Source organism: Palaemon carinicauda, chromosome 3 (assembly GCF_036898095.1).
Source record: "Palaemon carinicauda isolate YSFRI2023 chromosome 3, ASM3689809v2, whole genome shotgun sequence".
NCBI classification, from domain to species: Eukaryota; Metazoa; Arthropoda; class Malacostraca; order Decapoda; family Palaemonidae; genus Palaemon; species Palaemon carinicauda.
In genome coordinates this window covers 135,564,538-135,584,507 of record NC_090727.1, presented here as the reverse complement: position 1 = coordinate 135,584,507, position 19,970 = coordinate 135,564,538, and the positions used below count along the sequence as shown (strand labels likewise).

General features: G+C 34.1%; 1 protein-coding gene across 2 annotated transcripts in view; it reads right to left on the bottom strand.

Moving 5' to 3' along the window:
• Positions 1–4,298: 4,298 nt before the first annotated feature.
• The window catches only part of LOC137638563 (F-box only protein 31-like), a 62,626-nt gene continuing 46,954 nt past the window's right edge, over positions 4,299–19,970 (bottom strand). Inside the window, exons 8-9 of one of the 2 annotated variants that reach the window (XM_068370732.1) lie at positions 19,320–19,555; positions 4,299–6,109 (exon numbers count right to left, since the gene is read on the bottom strand). In XM_068370732.1, the coding sequence (XP_068226833.1) occupies positions 5,920–6,109; positions 19,320–19,555 (426 nt within the window). In that variant the 3' untranslated portion in view covers positions 4,299–5,919. Of the gene's footprint in view, positions 6,110–12,943; positions 14,871–19,319; positions 19,556–19,970 lie in introns of those variants that run through there. The other variant, XM_068370733.1, reaches the window with a different exon arrangement.

Sequence of the window (19,970 nt, the reverse complement as noted above, 5' to 3'; positions counted from 1 at the left end):
TTGGCTGGCATTTTGAACCAATTAAGAGCTTCCAAGTCTTTCTGCATAAATTCCTGGATGCCATCTTGCAACAGCCATTACAGTCCCTCTGCATCAGTTCCAGCATAACTACCGTCACAAGATGTCTTCCCGAGGCAAGTTCAGTCTTTTTAGGAATTTAGTGGACAGTATTTCATCTATTTCATTAATTGATTATTTTTTAAAAACTCTTGTTCACTGTATAGCTATAGTTGCTCATCTGAAATAGTGACCCACTTGCTTTCATGTACCGCTTACCAAAAGGAGATCTCGGAGATGTTTTATTTGCGAGTGGAACTAGCCACAGTGCAGCAAAGAAAATTTGAGGGACATGCTATAAATTACTGGTAATTGTGATGTTTTTATTTCACACAAATTACATAAACCATGTATTTTTCCAGTTGGTTTTTAAGCATTTCTGACCATTGCTGTTGATCACCTTTTTTTTTTTTTTTTCGGTGTTTCCCCACCCAAAAACCCTGGTTTCTCTCTCTGAGATTCCCATAATTGTTATAAAGTAATTATGGAAATTTCTGAAAGAAACTGGGAGGGGCAGGTAGAAAAACTTATAAATGGGTGGTTTTTCAAAAATAAATATGGTTAGAAATAATAGATAAAACATAAGATACCCATTTAAAAAATATAAGTTTCATGTATTTGGCTAGAAATTAAACAATCACGTATTTACAAAAATTTTACATTAATTTTGTTCTTAATGGAAAAAATAAAAAATAAATTGTGCCTTTCAGTGAGCAGTTTACAGTTGCCAATTGACTTTGGGAACATATCAACCCAGGTTTCAGAAGGTTAAATTTATGCCATTTTTGGTAGCAAGTCTTAAACCTTACAAAGGGATATTGATTAAACATTTTCTGGATTAGATGACTTTCTTAAGTAATATAGCAATAAAGCTTCTTTATGTACGATCAGTTTATGAAAGCAATTCACAAAATTTTTATTGGATTTATGAAGCTGTGCCAGAAGGCATGGCACTGAGGCTTGAGAGGCCATTTAGCACCCATGTGCTATAGGGGAAAACTCCACAGTTGCATAGGTAGTAGGTTGGCCAGGGCACCAGCCACCCATTGAAATACTACTGCTAGAGAGTTGTGGGGTCTTTTGAGTGGCCATACAGCACTGCATTGGATCCTTCTCTCTGGTTACGGTTCATTTTCCCTTTGCCTACACATACACTGAATAGTCTGGCCTATTCTTTACATATTCTCCTCTGTCCTCCTACACCTGACAACACTGAAATTACCAAACAATCTTTCTTCTCTCAAGGGGTTAACTACTGCACTCTAATCGGTCAGTGGCCACATTTCTCTTGGTAAGGGTAGAAGAGACTCTTTAGCTATGGTAAGCAGCCCTTCTAGGAGAAGGACACTCCGAAATCAAACCATTGTTCTCTAGTTTTGGTTAGTGCCATAACCTCTGTACCATGGTCTTCCATTGTCTTGGGTTAGAGTTCTCTTGCTTGAGGGTACACTCTGGCACACTATTCTATCTTATTTCTCTTCCTCTTGTTTTGTTAAAGTTTTTATAGTTTATGTAGGAAATATTTATTTTAATGTTGTTACTGTTTTTAAAACAATTAGATTTTTCCTTTCCCCAATGGGCTGTTTTCCCTGTTGAAGCCCTTGGGCTTATAGCCTCCTGCTTTTCCAACTAAGGTTGCAGCTTAGCAAGTATAGTAATGATAATGATGCAGTATGGAGGGAACATTAAGAGGCTTGTCAGTGAGACGGAAGAAGGAAGCAAAAACAGAAGTGCAACATAGTACAAGGTATTAGGGGGAAAAGGATGCTTGCAAAGACCAAGTCCTGTACTGTAGTAATGCCTAGCCTACAGTTAACCTCTACAGTGCGCTGAAGTCCCTATCCCATAATGGGGTACAAAGCTTTTCAGTATACAGTATATTTTTTTTATGTATGAAATTGCATGTTATTTCAGCACAGGTATTGGACAAATATTAAAGCATCACTTAGATCCTAGATTCTATGTACTGGATCTCGCAATCTTTGTGTCAGAAGAGCACCAATTCCCTCTTAATTTTTTCATTGAATCTTATATAGTAGTCGTATGCCCACATGCCCACTGTGCATTTTTAGAGGAGTTTGTACTGGGTATGAGTGTTTTGTTTTTCTTTAATCAGTGAGAAATTTTGGCAGGCTGAAAATTGATGGTAGAGAAATAAGCTGGGGACCGGTGTCTCCCTAATTAACCCCCTTTCATACATTTTATTCTCGTTTATGAAGTAACTGTTCCCCTAAACAAGTAAATCCATTATCAGGTAGACAAAAAAGAATGTTGTAATTTATCGAAACTTTCAGGCAATGACTCTAAATGTGATGGCTTAACGTAAATTGTATCTAAACGACAGGCAAGTTATAGGATGCCTTTTATTTTCCACACAATAAATATTTTTCACCAGCATGACCAAGCTATGAATTAAGCTAGAAAAAGTCATGTTCTACTAAAACATAAATAATTGCCCATTCTTTGTAGCTTCTAGTATTTTTTTATCAATACTCATTAACATTGTGCATAATTTTTACTTCATAGAACTTTACAATCGCTTACCTTAGTTTTGAGACATAAATCTTACATGAAATGGACATTAAGAAAATTAAAGTTAACAAATCGCCATGCCTTTGAGTTGTGAATATAAACTCTCCAAACTGGCTAGACTACATAAAATTAGTTTAGTTTGTGATCAGCTTATTTGGTCCCACTTCATACGAAAAGTTTCGTACCATTGTAGGACCGTCTCTTATACAGTATAAACAAAAAGGTCCAGTGTGTATTTATAAATTACATTCACTTGAGTAACACTTTTCATTTTGAGTTATCAACAGAAAAATTTGACCATGAATGCTGTTTCTAATAATATGTAAAGCCATAAGATAACCAGCAATTAATTTTGTTATTCATAACTACAGTATAAAGAATAATGTCAAGATTTCTTATTTGTAAACTTTAAGAAAAGCTTTTTACTTCTGACAATTTTGAACGTTAACATTTGTCCATGTTTCTTTACACATTCACTGTAAGGCTTTGCAATTTCTAAATTTAAGACTATCTTGTTCCGTAACCGAAATACAAACCACGCTATTTACATAGGGTATTACTTTTGGCGTAGCTGAAATTGATACCCTATGTAAATAGCTAAGGTTTGTATGGTTAGGAAAAATACAAATTATCTCCGAATTTGTCATATTTGTATTAATGATCAGCATTTTGATGCTACTCTCTCTAATGCTTGTTCCTGATAATTCCGAATTGTACCGTTTATAGTAGGGACAGGTTTCACCTTTATCATGCCAACTAAGTTTTATTCTTATCAAATTATATCCTCTCAGATAATCTAAATCGCTTCACATATTCACTTCGGTCATACAATTTTTCAAGATGTGTATGTCATAGACATAGGCTTAAAGAAACGACCACAGGCAAACGACCATATATATTAGTGAACATCATATCAACATTGCATCAATCTTTTACTACTTACATTCTCCAACTTCTTCCACCGTAGTTTTTTCAGGTAATAACAAAGGTTAATAACTTAACCAAATTGCTGAAATATAGATTGTTAACTAAGCTATGCTTGCTTGAAATAATTTCCATTAGCATGAACCATTTCACTTATAACACAGTACATGTATAGTCAGTTCTTTTTAGCAAGGCAGATTTGCATCAAATCGTAGGGGTGCCCTTGTAGCTCGGAAAAGTTTCCTGATCGCTGATTGGTTGGACAAGATAGTTCTAACCAATCAGATAGCAGAAAACTTTTCCAAGATAAAAGGGTACCGCTGCGAGTCAGTGCAAATGCGCCTCATTAAAAAAAATTGAGTATAGTTATACTATCTTTTCATGCTCATTATTTTACAGAACCTTATTTCATCAGATACTTACATATCTAGTCTCATGTTAAAATCCTTTTGTTTCATATGCTCTATTATTCAACTTCTCGTCATTAATGCCCAGACTGAAACATTTCTTATATCCTACAATATTTTACAGGTATGATACAATATTCTCCTATTTTTATATGTAAATAGGATGGCTCAATATCCAGGCTTCTTAAATTTCCTTCCCCTGTACTAGTTTACTAGTTGCTCATGTGCAATCCAAATTTCTATCATACTTCTTTTTTCTTTCCTTGATTGTTGTATTCACTTCTCATAATATTCCAAATCATAATTTACTCTATCCTGCAACTGCACTTCCAACAATCCTATACATACTGTATTTACATTATTTTCTTATCCAATCTCTTTCTTTTTTCTCATTAAGATTATGAAACTTCTGCCTAACCAGAGACTATCGATCTCTTATACTTTCTGCCACACCTAAAACTATCGATCCCTTATACTTTCTGCCACACCTAAAACTATCAGTCCCTTATACTTTCTGCCCCACCTAAAACTATCAATTCCTTATACTTTCTGCCACACCTAAAACTATCGATTCCTTATACTTTCTGCCACACCTAATACTATCAATCCCTTATACTTTCTGCCACACCTAAAACTATCGATCCCTTATACTTTCTGCCACACCTAATACTATCAATCCCTTATACTTTCTGCCACATCTAAAACTATCAATCCCTTATACTTTCTGCCACACCTAAAACTATCAGTCCCTTATACTTTCTGCCACACCTAAAACTATCGAACCCTTATACTTTCTGCCACACCTAATACTATCAATCCCTTATACTTTCTGCCACACCCAAAACTATCAATCCCTTATACTTTCTGCCACACCTAAAACTATCAGTCCCTTATACTTTCTGCCACACCTAAAACTATCAGTCCCTTATACTTTCTGCCACACCTAAAACTATCGATCCCTTATACTTTCTGCCACACCTAAAACTATCGATCCCTTATACTTTCTGCCACACCTAAAACTATCGATCCCTTATACTTTCTGCCACACCTAAAACTATCAATCTCTTTTACAGAACTCTCTGCCACCATAACATATATCAACGATGCTGTTACATGATAAAACTCTCACTATTCTTCCTTAAATTATTCTTGATTATTTTGCTTCTTTCATAACATATCACCAATGGATTTAATAAAACACTGGTGCCTTCACAAAGTACTAAATAGTACTGCTTGTCATATGAATTAACTTAGAAATATCGTACAACCCATTTCATGGTTGGATGTATTTTTCAAATTTTGCAAGAGTGAAAAGACCAATTTTCTGGGCAAACTCTTGGAAGCAAACAAATGAATGATTATACAACCTTAACATTTACTGTAAAAGATTTGAAAGTTATCTATAAGCTTTTATCTAGATCGATAGGCTTCTACCTGGTAATTACTATTTTTTTTTAATACTGGTGTTATAATGCATCTAGTAAAAGGCTGTAACAGAAACTGAAGTTCTGACGTGGCTATCACAGATATTTTAATCGGCATTATGAAAGGCAAGGACTATATGAATACAGTACTGTACAGTATTATAATATAGTATGTGAATCTTCATGTTTAAAAAAAATTCTAATAAAATGCTATATATAGATTATATTAGCAAGTTTCTAATGAAGAAGCATGTGCCTAAAAATCAATATATTATACAGTATATACTGTATTTATCATAAAAGCAAATATTAGTTACAGGTGTTGACAAATATTGTACACCCAAATATATATATAAAACACTATACAGTACAGTTTAAGGACCACAGGAAAACAATTTATGGATATACAGAATTAAAACTTTGAAAGAAAATAAAAACATTTTGAGACAAAGGTAAATTATAACTATACAGTGTACTGTACACTCATAAACAAGAGAATAACTTGGGGTAAATCTGATTTGCCAAGACAATATCCTTCGTAAAGTTTGCAAGACAGTATACTGTACAGCACAATCTCAGAATATGCTTTGTACATCTGGGCAAAGTCGTGGTTGAAAAGTCCTTTCTACTCTGGAATACAATGTCACACACTCAAGATCGAAAAGTACCGCACCAATAAGGTTGTCATTGAAGACTACGAAGTGACCTGGAATGAAGCTTGGGTGCTGGTAATCATCAAAAGCAACTTGACACTCTCCTTGGTACCTGGGAAAAAATAAAATCATTTAGAATTTTAATTCCGTAATTATCAAGAATCTTGACTATCACTGGTTTTTTTCATGTTGAGAAGTTCTTCATAATTTCTCCTTTACAGTTCTCTGTCTGAATTCTTTTTGGATTTAAGTCTTTGTGACATTGGGGCTTTTCCAATTGTTGGTGTTCTAACCTTTCCATAACCAGTCTTTATGTAATTTAATGCTCATCCTCTTTGCTCATGACTTAACCGGACTCTGTTTGTCTTCTGACTTAACCGGACCATGTCTGTCTTCTAGATTTTAATTTATTTTTCAACCTTTTAATCCTCTCATCAGTATGTTACTACATACTACAGTACAGTACAATATATGTCTGTCTTCTACGTTGCAATTTATTTTTCAACTTTAATCCTCTCGTCTGTATGTTACTACAGAGTCAATATATTGGTTTTACAGGTTTTCAATGTTCTACATTTTGTATAGAGACTTGGGAATATCCCTAATCTTTTGTAAATTCCCTGACCATTATTTACATGTTGCGCACAGTATTTGTCCCAAGAGAGAACAGTTATTTATGTAGTAAACTATAGTTTCTTCACACTTACTCTACAAATATTTCAAGATTACACTGTTGATGGTACTTCCGGAGAAAAATCCTTAACAACCTGGTTACTGACTTTAGTTGAAATAGGCTAAATAAGCATGGAGTTAGGCATGGAGTTAATTCTAATAGTCAGGCCTTCTCCATCATGAGGCTCAGTACTACACAGTACTCTAGAAGTTTTATTCCAGCTGTGACTAATTTGTGGAATGATATTCCTAATCCGGTAGTTAAATCAGTAGAACTTCAAAAGTTCAAACTTGCAGCAAATGTTTTTATGTTGAATAGGCTGACATACATCTTTTTATAGTTTATATATGAAGTATTTGTTTTAATGTTAATGTTTTTAAAATATTTTAATTATTCATTACTTCATATCTCGTTTGTTTATTTCCTTCTTTCCTTTCCTCACTGGGCTATTTTTCCCTTTTGGAGCCCTTGGGCTTACAGCATCTTGCTTTTCCAACCAGGGCTGTAGCTTTGCTAGTAATACTAAGAATAATAATAAAAAGATGCTTTTATTACTAATGCTATTGGATGTTAATTTTCCATTACCAGACTTAGATTTTTACACAAAATATTGAATAGAGGTTCAGAAACTTGTTATATTTACTATTGACCTTTTAAATTGTCTTCATATGCCACCTTTGGGTGAAAAGCCAAATTAGAATTTCCTCTAGACAAGTAGTTCCATGAATTCACTTTACGTAGTGCACTGTCGGTGTTGTGTTCCTTCAGCTTCCTAGATTCACCAATCTTTAGGTGTTCTATTATACCTTTGTTTCAGCTTCCTTTCTTCCATTTTGCTATCCAAACTCCTTAAACTTTTACTTAACCCTTTTACCCCTAAAGGACGTACTGGTACGTTTCATAAAAGCCATCCCTTTACCCCCATGGACGTACCGGTACGTCCTTGCAAAAAAATGCTATAAATTTTTTTTTTTTTTCATATTTTTGATAATTTTTGGAGAAAATTCAGGCATTTTCCAAGAGAATGAGACCAACCTGACCTCTCTCTGACAAAAATTAAGGCTGTTAAAGCAATTTAAAAAATATATACTGCAAAATGTGCTGGGAAAAAAATAACCCCCTGGGGGTTAAGGGTTGGAATTTTCCAAATAGCCTGGGGGTAAAAGGGTTAATAGTGCAACTGCAGTGATTTTCCTCCAAGGTATACCTAGACACTGAATGGTCTCCCAGACTCTAGCACTGAATATCATAAATCCAAATTAGAATTGAAGGTTTGTGAAAATTATGATAATCATAATTGTTGTCATGCTTTCAATTCCGTATCGCCTAAAGTACTGAAAGATTATCAAGCTCTTTTAAAGACAGCAATGTAGAGTTTGTCTTCATTCTTAAGTATGGCAAGTCTTTTTTTTTTAATTGTAATGTAAAATTTTCACATATAGTAGGGCCCTGTAATTTATGATGAATTGTAGAATTAACATGAAATCCTCTGGCTATGGTATAGAAGTCTTCCTGTTATCCTAAATAAATTTGATAATATGAAGGTTACAAAGATTAATTGTGTAAAATATTGAAGGTCAGTTACAAGTATCATATAATTTGAAATTGAAATGTTATTTGTAGGTAAAATTTTGAATATACTGTAACTACTTTGATAAGGTTGACCTGAAAAATTAACTTCATGTTAGTGTTACCATATATCCAAAATTTCCTGGCAATGACCTCCTTTTTTCATCAGGAAGTGTGTTTGCTAAAAATTTAGAAAGTTATGGATAATGTTCAAAGTCTCACTACTCGGTAATGTAATGGCAATTTTATAGAGTATAGTACTGTGTAGTAATTGTAAATTTCTGGATCTTTTAATTTTAAATTTTTTTCATCACAGTTAATGTAACTACCGGTCATATTCTTCATATCCTAACGGTGTAAAGGACAAATCAAAGAAAATTTATATTTTCCATTATATGTTATGGTTTTAAGTACTACAGTACATATACTTGCAAGTAGTCATAACATTAAGGAAAGTAATGTCAACCCACAATTACATTCAGGTCATATGGGTTATTTAAATTTACCAGGGGTATATAAATTTTATATGCCAGTTTTTTACACCTCGTTAAAAGTTTTAACTGCCACATCCCAGCCTTTACTGTTATGCTTCACCTATTGTGAAGAACTCAGATTTCCATTGTTTGGATTTTTTTTCTTTTTTGTTTTTTTCTTTTTTAAGATTTGTCATTTCTTGGTCGCTGATCAGAATCAAGCTGTGTTGAGCAATGTTTTTTTTTTTTTTTTTTTCTTAGCCATAGATAGATTCATTTTAGGAAAAATTTTATTTATAAAATTATGTAACCAATTGATTCCTTTTCAAAATGGTATAAGGCAACTGCTTATAAATGGTATGCATGTTTTGGAAGAAAATTTATTGATTTATAAAACTATGTAACCAATTAATTCCTTTTGGAAATGGTATAAGGCAACTGCATATAAATGGTATGCATATCTCTGCTTTATAGATTGTTAACTTCAGTGATGAGGTCTTAGTTTTAGAAAATAGGCTAATTTAACTGCTCCAGGGAATGTCTTAGCAGTTTATGTACATAATCTTTGTTATGTATGTGCTGATCATCATGATTTTTCACTTCTAATTTTATTTCAAAATTTCTACTATCAAGTTCTGAGAAATTCAAGTATACATTTGTTATCTTTGTATACACATTAATTGCATTAGTTTTCCTCACAAGGATTTTGAAAGCATTCTGAGCTGGTTGTACTTCAAATAAAATGAAGGTATGTTCTGTTACTTTTTAACAAAGGTAATGCCTTGCCTGTATACAGTAATACTTGTCCAATACAGTAATCAATCAAGTACAATAACAGTAAAGGTTTATGGGAAAAAAAAAAAATCTACTTTTACATCGGAAATTAAAAATAATTTTCTCTCAAAACGTTTATGTAGACGACAAAAGAAATGTAAACAGAAAGAGAGTACTATACAAGTTTTCAACCAAAATGTAGAAAAATAAATTGATTGCAACCACTTTGTGACTTGCAGAATCAGTACTTTACTTTAATCTTCAACTGAAAGATTTTTAATGAGAATGAAGACAATAAAAGATTATAAAATGGCCTCTTTTAAAATTAACACTTGAGATTTATTTTGTTATATAATCATGGTTGCAGTCATTCAGACTGAAAATTGATTGATACTTTTAAAGGTTCACTAGGTAATTATGAAAAACTTGTAAATAATTAAAGTATCAGTAAAAAGGTACATATATATTCGAATGGTTTTAGATACCAATTAAAAATATATTTCATTCTAATTATGCAAGAATAGCTGAATTTTACAAAACCTTTAATACAGTATTGTCAAAAATAGATAGACTAACAAGACGATACTGTATATTTATACAGCATACTGTAAACCAAACCACTGTGCATACTTTACTTTATTATATGTAACAACCTTTCTTTACTAAGGTGTACGTAACCCCTGTTTGCGATAAATCCCCACCTGATAGCACATTGTTATCCGGGCAGAATTTTCTTTTCTTCCGAAATCGTTAAACTATATCACCCGTTGAACAAATTAAAATGCATTGTTTTACCATATTGTGTACAATAGGTAATTACAGTCTCATTAACCCTTTTACCCCCAAAGGACGTACTGGTACGTTTCACAAAAGCCATCCCTTTACCCCCATGGACGTACCGGTACGTCCTTGCAAAAAAATGCTATAAAATTTTTTTTTTTCATATTTTTGATAATTTTTTGAGAAAATTCAGGCATTTTCCAAGAGAATGAGACCAACCTGACCTCTCTATAACAAAAATTAAGGCTGTTAGAGCAATTTAAAAAATATATACTGCAAAATGTGCTGGGAAAAAAATAACCCCCTGGGGTTAAGGGTTGGAAATTTCCAAATAGCCTGGGGGTAAAAGGGTTAATATGAAAAATAATTATAAGTATTTATAACTTATTCAGATGTGAACCACATTCGAGATTACATCTTATTAGAAAGAAGAATTTTCTTTTAATCACCGACTTATAAAACTGGAGAATTGATTCTGTGGTGGCAACCTTCAGCACCATGTATATGTTTGGCTGACAATTTAATAAGGGTGAAGTTTTCTCTGGGTCAGTTTCAATTATATCATAAATATTGATTAAACAAATAGATAATTGCATTAATAAATACAACCTCAGATTTATACCGGCATATGTAAAATTTCAATACAAAAAAATATGTTCATACCTAGTTATCACAGATTTGTATATTGCTAATAAATGGACACATTTCCCACAACAAACCCTCATGACACGTGCCAATACTATATCTACCTTTCACATGCTTAAATGAACTACATTCACATACTTTACAGTACTTTACGGGGAGTTTTGTACCAAACAAAATAAAGTTCTACTAAAACCTGCATAACCATCCACTACTGGTATCTCTTCTAAGCTATAAAGTAATGTATTATGAAAAAAATAATGAAATTCCAGTGTACTCTAATATTTTGCAGGAAAAAAAAAAATATATAACCCTAAACTGCCATTTACTCTAGTGGTAGCTGACCTGTTGGATGAGTGGGGACTTGTGGTGGGAAGGGTAAAGAGAACTAAGAAAAGTAGCCTACAATCATACCTTATGTTAAGCTGTTTTAGGCCTTAAGTACTTATTGTTAATAGGAAAAATAGGCATATTTTTTTCTACCATTATTTAAATCTAATTGAAAGATGGTAGAAAGTTGAACCATCAAACGACTTATTGCTGAAAGACGTTACTTATGCGGGTTTTAAGATATCTACATGAATTTTTGAAGGATTAGTTTATATTAGGTCACAAGTCTTGAAACCAATAATGGATTTAACATGAAGTGTGACTCTCCATGAAAGTAGCAGGACAGCCCAAAAAATCAGGGGGAAAAGGTAATACATAAAGACCTAAACTAGATAGGAATTATAGCAATATCTTTACAAGAAAGAAGAAAGTGGAGAGGACTTGAAAAGGCAAATTGTAATGATGTTAATTGTAAACTAACATGAAAGTGTCACCACTGACCGGACAGGGTGTGTTGTCTCACAGCTTTCATTTTAAATGCCCCTTCTATATGTAATTTCTTATTGTGAGGAGCTTGTTGGTGGGATCTAGATGTGTAGCACTGATCTCTATGCTGTATTAAGAAATGCCTGAGACTCTAAGAATTCAAATTCATTAATAATAAAAAGTAAACTCTTGTTTTACAGTTAAGAAAATTGAAATTGCCATTAATTAAACGTTAAACGAATCGCAGCTTATTTGCTATAGCTGCGATTCGTATGACAGAATGGGCCCCCAGTTATGGCTGAGGACTATAAATTGTGATGTAGGTGATGAATGGAGAAGTACTGATTTCAAAGCTAGAGATAGAGACGACTGGCGAAACCTAAGAGAGTCCCTTTGCGTCAATAGGCGTAGGAGATGATGATGATGATGATGAAAAGTTATACATGCAAACTTTGCTTATTGGGTGGCAGCCCCCACATGTGAGTAGTTGGTTTTTTGAGAAATGCCCCCCACCATCCCAAAAGTATTTATGTAACATAGGCAAGCGTGGTTGACTATGTAACGGAAAACTAGAGCCGAGTCCATTTTTTACAACCAAATGTATAACAAGTATTAGGACATAAGCAATTTTGTCAATAAGTGAATGGTCCTGTATCCCAACCTTAAATGGGACTCATCGTAGATCATATTAACTTGTCACATAACATCACAGATGAAAGGAACATGGTAATTCAAAATACTCACTATAGTCTATTTCTTTTAGCGATGCATATTTGCACCGACTCGCGGCGGTGCCCTTTTAGCTCGGAAAAGTTTCCTGATCGCTGATTGGTTAGAATTATCTTGTCCAACCAATCATCGATCCGGAAACGTTTTCCGAGCTAAAAGGGCACCGCTGCGAGTCGGTGCAAATATGCATCGCTAAAAGAAATGGACTATAGTAACACCATTAAAAACATGCGCAACAAATGTCTTGATACTTCCATATATAGACCACTTTTGGGGATCCCAGGTGTTCGGACATTGATCACTTTTGTCTACACATCGATCACTCAGGGGACAATGGTGTTGGCCTAAACAAGTTGTCTAACAACTGCTGAATGGCAAAAAGGGGTGGACCCTCATTTTCTTTGTATTATTATTATTATTATTATTATTATTATTATTATTATTATTATTATTATTATTATTATGTGCTGAACTACAACTCTAGTTGGAAAAGCAGGATGCTATAATCCCAAGGGCTCCAACAGGGAAAAATAACCCAATGCGGAAAGGAAATAAAAAATAAACTATAAGAGAAGTAATGAACAATTAAAAATAAAAATATTTCAAGAACAGTAACATTAAAATAATTCTTCCATACATAAACTATAAAATCTTAAGAAACAAGTTAAAAGAAATAAGATAGATTAGTGTGAACAAGTGTACCATCAAGCAAGAGAGCTCTACCCAAAGACAGAGGAAGACCATGGTACAGAGACTATGGAGAACAATGGTTTGATTTTGGAGTGCCCTCCTAGAAGAGCTGCTTACCATATCTAAAGAGTCACTTTTACCGATACCACGAGAAAAGTAGCCACTGAAAAATTACAGTGCAATAGTTAACCTCTTAATGACCTTAATTCAATCTTCCTCTGGCATAGATTATCTAAGTTTTTATTCTATTTTTTTAGAGAACTTTTCTCCAGTATCTCACAATCCAGCTTGACCCATTTTCGCCTTTCTCTTAAGATTCAGCCTTAATCATCAGTACTTTAAAGGTTGCTAATGACAGGCAGAGGCAAGGAACAGAGGATAATGTCCTACAGACTGACCATATATACTGTACATATGATCAGTACTCAAGTCCATTTCCATTGAGCTCAGACCAGTGAGGGCCAGGCAATGGCTGCTGATGACTCAGCAGGTAGACCTATAGGCTTCACCAAAGCCCCCCAATCCCTAGTTTACAAGGCAGGTGAGGTTGCAGAAAATACTAGAAACTATCGAGCTTGAGTGAGTTCAAAATCCTGTCTAACAGATTTTGAGATGGGGAATGTTTGCAATAAGCTGCTTCAACCTTACTTGCAAGGAAATAAACTTCTGATAAAGACTTTTCCCCTATCAAACAAAAACCTTGTATGTCTTTGTTTCTTTTAGACATTTTTTTTATACTTATGATTCCAAATATCTTGCTACAACAAAATACATTTAACCCTTTTACCTCCAGGCTATTTGGAAATTTCCAACCCTTAACCCCCGGGGGGTTATTTTTTTCCCAGCACATTTTGCAGTATATTTTTTTAAATTGCTCTAAAAGCCTTAATTTTTGTCATAGAGAGGTCAGGTTGGTCTCATTCTCTTGGAAAATGCCTGAATTTTCTCAAAAAATTATCAAAAATATGGAAAAAAAATTTTTTATAGCATTTTTTTGCAAGGACGTACCAGTACGTCTATGGGGGTAAAGGGATGGCTTTTGTGAAACGTACCAGTACGTCCTTTGGGGGTAAAAGGGTTAAAAAACCTAATTGACCTTAGCGTGCAACACTGCTTTTCTTTTTAGTCTGCAGAACTGTTGGGGGGGGGGTCCTAAAATGGGGAACCCTCTTGTACTGTATAATTTTTAGAATATTCTTGACTATCTACAATATTTAATTTACCAACACTTTTTCATTTACTGTATAGATATGTGCATTTTCAAGTTATCCTTGGCTAATAAATTATTGCAATCTTATTAGGTCAGTTACCATCAATATTGGCAGTTTAAGAGATTCCTATTGCATGACTGCATATGAACACATTTGAAAAGATACCATACACCATAATCACTGGTATAAGGTCCTCTAAACTAGTCCATAAATTATCAGACAAGAATTCCAAATTATAAAACAACAAAACCTAAAACATTTGAAGCACAGTATGAGCGACAACTCTAATAAGAACCTAAATGCCTTTGGAAATGCAAAGTAAAATCTCAGAACACACTTTTTACATTTTTATCAATACGTGATTGGAACGATCTTTCTACTCTTTTGAAAAGGGACACTTTCTGTAACTTGAATATCACAGCACCTATCAGGTTGTCATTAAAAACTACAATATTTGTTGGGATGAAGCTGGGATGCTGATAATTATCATAAGCAATCTGACATTGTCCATGGTACCTGCAAAAAGAAAAGCACTTTATATAGCAATAAAACAATGCTATTATTACACAGATATTTACTTGTAATTTACAGTAATTGTCATTTCTTTACTATAAATATTTTAATAATCATTTTACATTCTATATGGGTTTCAGATTGCTTAATGTGACTCATTTCAAGTCAGTGATGTATATTTGGTACCAGACAAAAGACGTCAGTGATGTATATTTGGTACCAGACAAAAGACGTCAGTGATGTATATTTGGTACCAGACAAAAGACGTCAGTGATGTATATTTGGTACCAGACAAAAGACGTCAGTGATGTATATTTGGTACCAGACAAAAGACGTCATTGATGTATATTTGGTACCAGACAAAAGACGTCAGTGATGTATATTTGGTACCAGTCAGTGATGTATATTTGGTACCAGACAAAAGAAGTCAGTGATGTATATTTGGTACCAGACAAAAGACGTCAGTGATGTATATTTGGTACCAGACAAGAGACGTCAGTGATGTATATTTGGTACCAGACAAAAGACGTCAGTGATGTATATTTGGTACCAGACAAGAGACGTCAGTGATGTATATTTGGTACCAGACAAAAGACGTCAGTGATGTATATTTGGTACCAGGACAAAAGAAGTCGGTGATGTATATTTGGTACCATGAATTTAGAATATCTAAGACTGCTATAATGTGTATAGTACAGTGATTGAACATTTTTATGAGATTTAAAGGGAAAGGGCATCCATCTCAATCATTCCTAAAATATTTTGTTTCTACTTGCTTATGGTTTTATATCGCACAAGAAGACCTATTACTACATAAAGAAAAATAAATCTAAAATAGCCTAACTGTACAAAGACCAGAGAAGATATTGCAAAATAGAACAACACTTGAAGGTTGCAAATATCAATAGTTGCAGTAATATCATAACACGGCATATGGTTGGTGGCAAATCTTCAACAAACTTGAATACAGTACTGTATATCAAGCTATAAACACCATTGATAAATGCCAATAACTAAGGTCAGAAAAAAGTAATTTGTATGTGTACGAGTACAGAGGCATTATGTGAGAAACCCCACCAGGATCCACATCTTGCAGTCGAGGGGACCCGTGCCAGAACACCTTCTGGGAGTAGAAGGGGATCTGGAGTTGGAGGAAAGCCTGACATCGTATGCTAAGGTCAAAATGGTTGACTTAATCTCTATGATAGAGACACTCTTGCTTCAGAGTGAATTCCATGTATTGATTATAGAAATGAAATAAAATAGGATAGAGAATAACAATGTTAACAATTCACATACAGTATTTATATACAATGACAGTAATAAAAGTAAAAGAATATAGTATTGGCAAATGACATTAGTTGCCCCTCAAAATCTGTAAGGGTTGGCCAATACAGAACTGAGAAACTAGAGAAAAAAAAAAAAAAACAAGAAAATTTGGTACCTAGGGTCAGATGACTCGTCACTACCCCTCCCGATACACCGCTGCTTATGTGCAGTCGACTATCACTTCAAATAAGTTGCTATATTGTTTTTGAATACTCTAGTTCATCATTCAAGGTACAGTAATGCAGGTGCTGGGAGGAATGAGGATGGGGGAGGGGAGATGTAGGGGTAGAGAGGGGGGATGTTGATGAAGGAGAGGTCTTAATTGGTGAAGGATCTATGGTCGTGGTTCAATCACGCCCAAGTTTTCTATACTGACACTCAAAGAGTGAGCGAGCTAGGTTTCTTCCTGGCATTCCATGCATCTCTTTTTTTTCTCTGGTATATTCAGCAATAACTATGCCTTAGAAATGGTGCTAGAGGAGCATTTCACTGGGCAACACAGGTTCCTCTCCCAGAAATAGATTTTTCCTTCGTCAAAATCCCTTTTTTATACCCTTTCCATAAACTCTTAAACATCTAAATTTCAATATATACTCTACATGACCTCACATTTTTATAATTTATTGATTTAATTCTATTTCCTTTAGTAGACATACAAAATTTAGTTAGGTTAAAGGATTACTCAATATAGTTTCACTCCACCCTCATTAAATTAAATTTAAATTTATTATCCTTATAATTTCCTTCCTTTCATAATTTTTATCTAATAATTTTCTGCTTATTATTTCCATCTTAATATGGTTTTATTACTGTATAATGCAGTAAATCACCAGCACTTGGCTTTGCAATTGTAGTTCATATAACTTGAATGGAAAAATAATATATTTGTTCACACTTTTGTACAATGTACTGTATTACAGTATTATACAACTCTATTCATCTCCCATTCTTCCTTCTTTTCTATTAACTTTTCATTTCTGTTATTCACACATTTTTACTGTTAATTTCAGTCTATGTCTTTTATCTTATAAAAAATCTTGCCATAGGTAGTAGGTTGGCCAGGGCACCAGCCACTCGTTGAGATACTACCACAAGAGAGTTATGGGGTCTTTTGACTGGCCAGACAGTACTACATTGGATCCTTCTCTCTCATTACGGTTCATTTTTTCTTTCCCTTTACACACACACACACTGTATAGTCTGGCCTATTCTTTACATATTCTCTGTCTTCACACACCTGACAACACTGAGATTACCAAACAATTCTTTACTGCACTGTAATTGTTCAGTGGCTACTTTCCTCTTGGAAAGGGTAGAAGAGACTCTTTAGCTATGGTAAGCAGCTCATCTAGGAGAAGGACGCTCAAAATCAAACCATTGTTCTCAATTCTTGGGTAGTGCCATAGCCTCTGTACCATGGTCTTCCATTGCCTTGTGTTAGAGTTCTCTTGCTTGAGGGTACACTTGAGCACATTATTTTATCTCATTTCTCTTCCTCTTGTTTTGTTAAAATTTTCATAGTCTATAAAGGAGATATTTATTTTAATGTTACTCATCTTAAAAAATTTTATTTTCCTTTTTTCCTTTCCTCACTGGGCTATTTTCCCTGTTGGAGCCCCTGGGCTTATCGAATCCTGCTTTTCTAACTAGGGTTGTAGCTTATCAAGTATTAATAATAATAATAATAATAATAATAATAATAATAATAATGTTAAAATTTCTCCCCCCATATGTGTCCAGTACACCCTCTTTCCCTGACCCCATCCTCCCCCCCCCTCCCCTCCGCTAGCAATTGACTGATTGATTGATTGATTTAGAGTTTTCCTCAGCTAGTGAGGATACCAGTTTGAACATGGGTTGTTTGGGAAAATTCTTTTACTGTAACTCCTATTTGGCAATAAAAAAATTGCTCTACTTTTTTTCTTCAAGAGAAAGCTTTTCAGTTAGAATACAGTATATCAAAATGAAAACTTAAAATATGTTCAACTCAACAACATTCTTTTAAAATTTTTGTATTACAACACCATGAGGTCAGAAAGAGGCTGTCATTGACAGCAAGGCTTCAAACACGCTAACCGGGTGAAAAGGGGAAATTTTGTTGTTGGACCAGTGTTTGATACAATTATAAAAAAAGAATGTTAAGATCAGTGTTACTGTATGGACATGAGTCGTGGTATGACAATGAAACAATCTCCAATAGATTTAGTAGATTTGAGAACAAAGCCCTCAGAAGGATGTTGGGAGTTAAATGGCAGGGCAGGATTAGAAATGAAACTATAAGAGAGATTACTTGGGTACCATATGTGGATGAAATCATGATAAGGGGTAGATGGAGATGGTTTGGCATGCTCTTCGCACTCCCCAAGAAAGATTAGATCACCAAAAGTTTAGCTAGGCTCCACAAGGCACTAGAATAGTTGGAAGACCCAGGCCTACAAGGCTGAGGACTATGAAATGTGAAGTAGGAGATGATGAATGGATAAGTATTGAATTAGAAGCTCAAGATAGAGATGACTGGTGAAATCTAACCAAGGCCCATCAATAGGCATAGGAGGAGATGATGATGAGTGGAGTTGAATATATTTCAATATCTTTATAGAGCTTTCTTTAAAATGTGCAATTTTTTTGTTAATAAAGATAAGAGAAGAGGCAGGGGAGTAAGAACATTTCAGTGCACATCAATCTTAACAGAGTCTGTGATAAACCTAATTTATCTATCAAAATATTTTTAGGATTTTTATATGTGAATAACCAAAACTAAAAACTTAATATCTCCATAAATTGAGGGGTGACTGTATTGTATGTTTAAAGGGCTCTTTTAAACTACAGAGTTTTCAGAATCAATAATACTAAGAAATGCCATTCAATTTTGCAATGTAACGTAACATACAAAAGGTGGATAAACTTCTGATTCCGAGTAAAAGTATGTAACCCTTAAACAGAATACTGAATTTCCAATTTTCACCTATTTATAAGAGTAAATTTCAGGACACCATCTGAGAGTTTAGTAATGTGACTTTCATGCAGAACAATTCAGATAATAAGAAAAGATAGCGCACTGCAAAAGCAGTGTATGTTTCTTATATACTGACCCAAAAAACTGTAAGTTTCTTATAAACCTACCTTGCAAAACAATAGTCGAGTGCATGAACCGCAGAAGATTCTTGAACACCAACGACACTTTCTGGGATTTTAAATCTCTGTTTTGGGAGCTCATGGACGGGAACTATTCTCTTCTCTTTTGGCATGTTCTGCAATACCTCCATTGATTTTTGTTCTTCCAGTGTTGGATTTACTGGATAATCTAAAAAGCACTTCAGGGATATCTTGCCTGCTGAAACATTGCGGTCCCCAGTTACCTGTAAATTATTTTTTTTTCTAAATTAAAATTTGCTTTTTTGGGGGGGGGGGATTCTGGAATAAAATGACATTAGCTACAACTGAAAACACATTCATTAAACAAATTGAAAGTAAATACTGTATTACGATTGTTCTTTAACATTTGCAAATCATATAATTTATGGTTGGGTCTGCATATTCTTTAAAATGATAATTTTGGATATTTGCATTATTCACAGTTTTATAACTGCAGGTACAAGACAACATTCACAATGACAAGGTCAAAAGGACAATACTTTTTACAGAAAAAGTTTAAAAGCCATTATTACACAGGAGCTTAACAATATCAGTCCCCTAAAACTGGGCTCTCTTTGGAAGAGAGCACTCCAAGTCATTGTTATTATAGAGCAGAAATTCAGGACACTGCTTTTACAG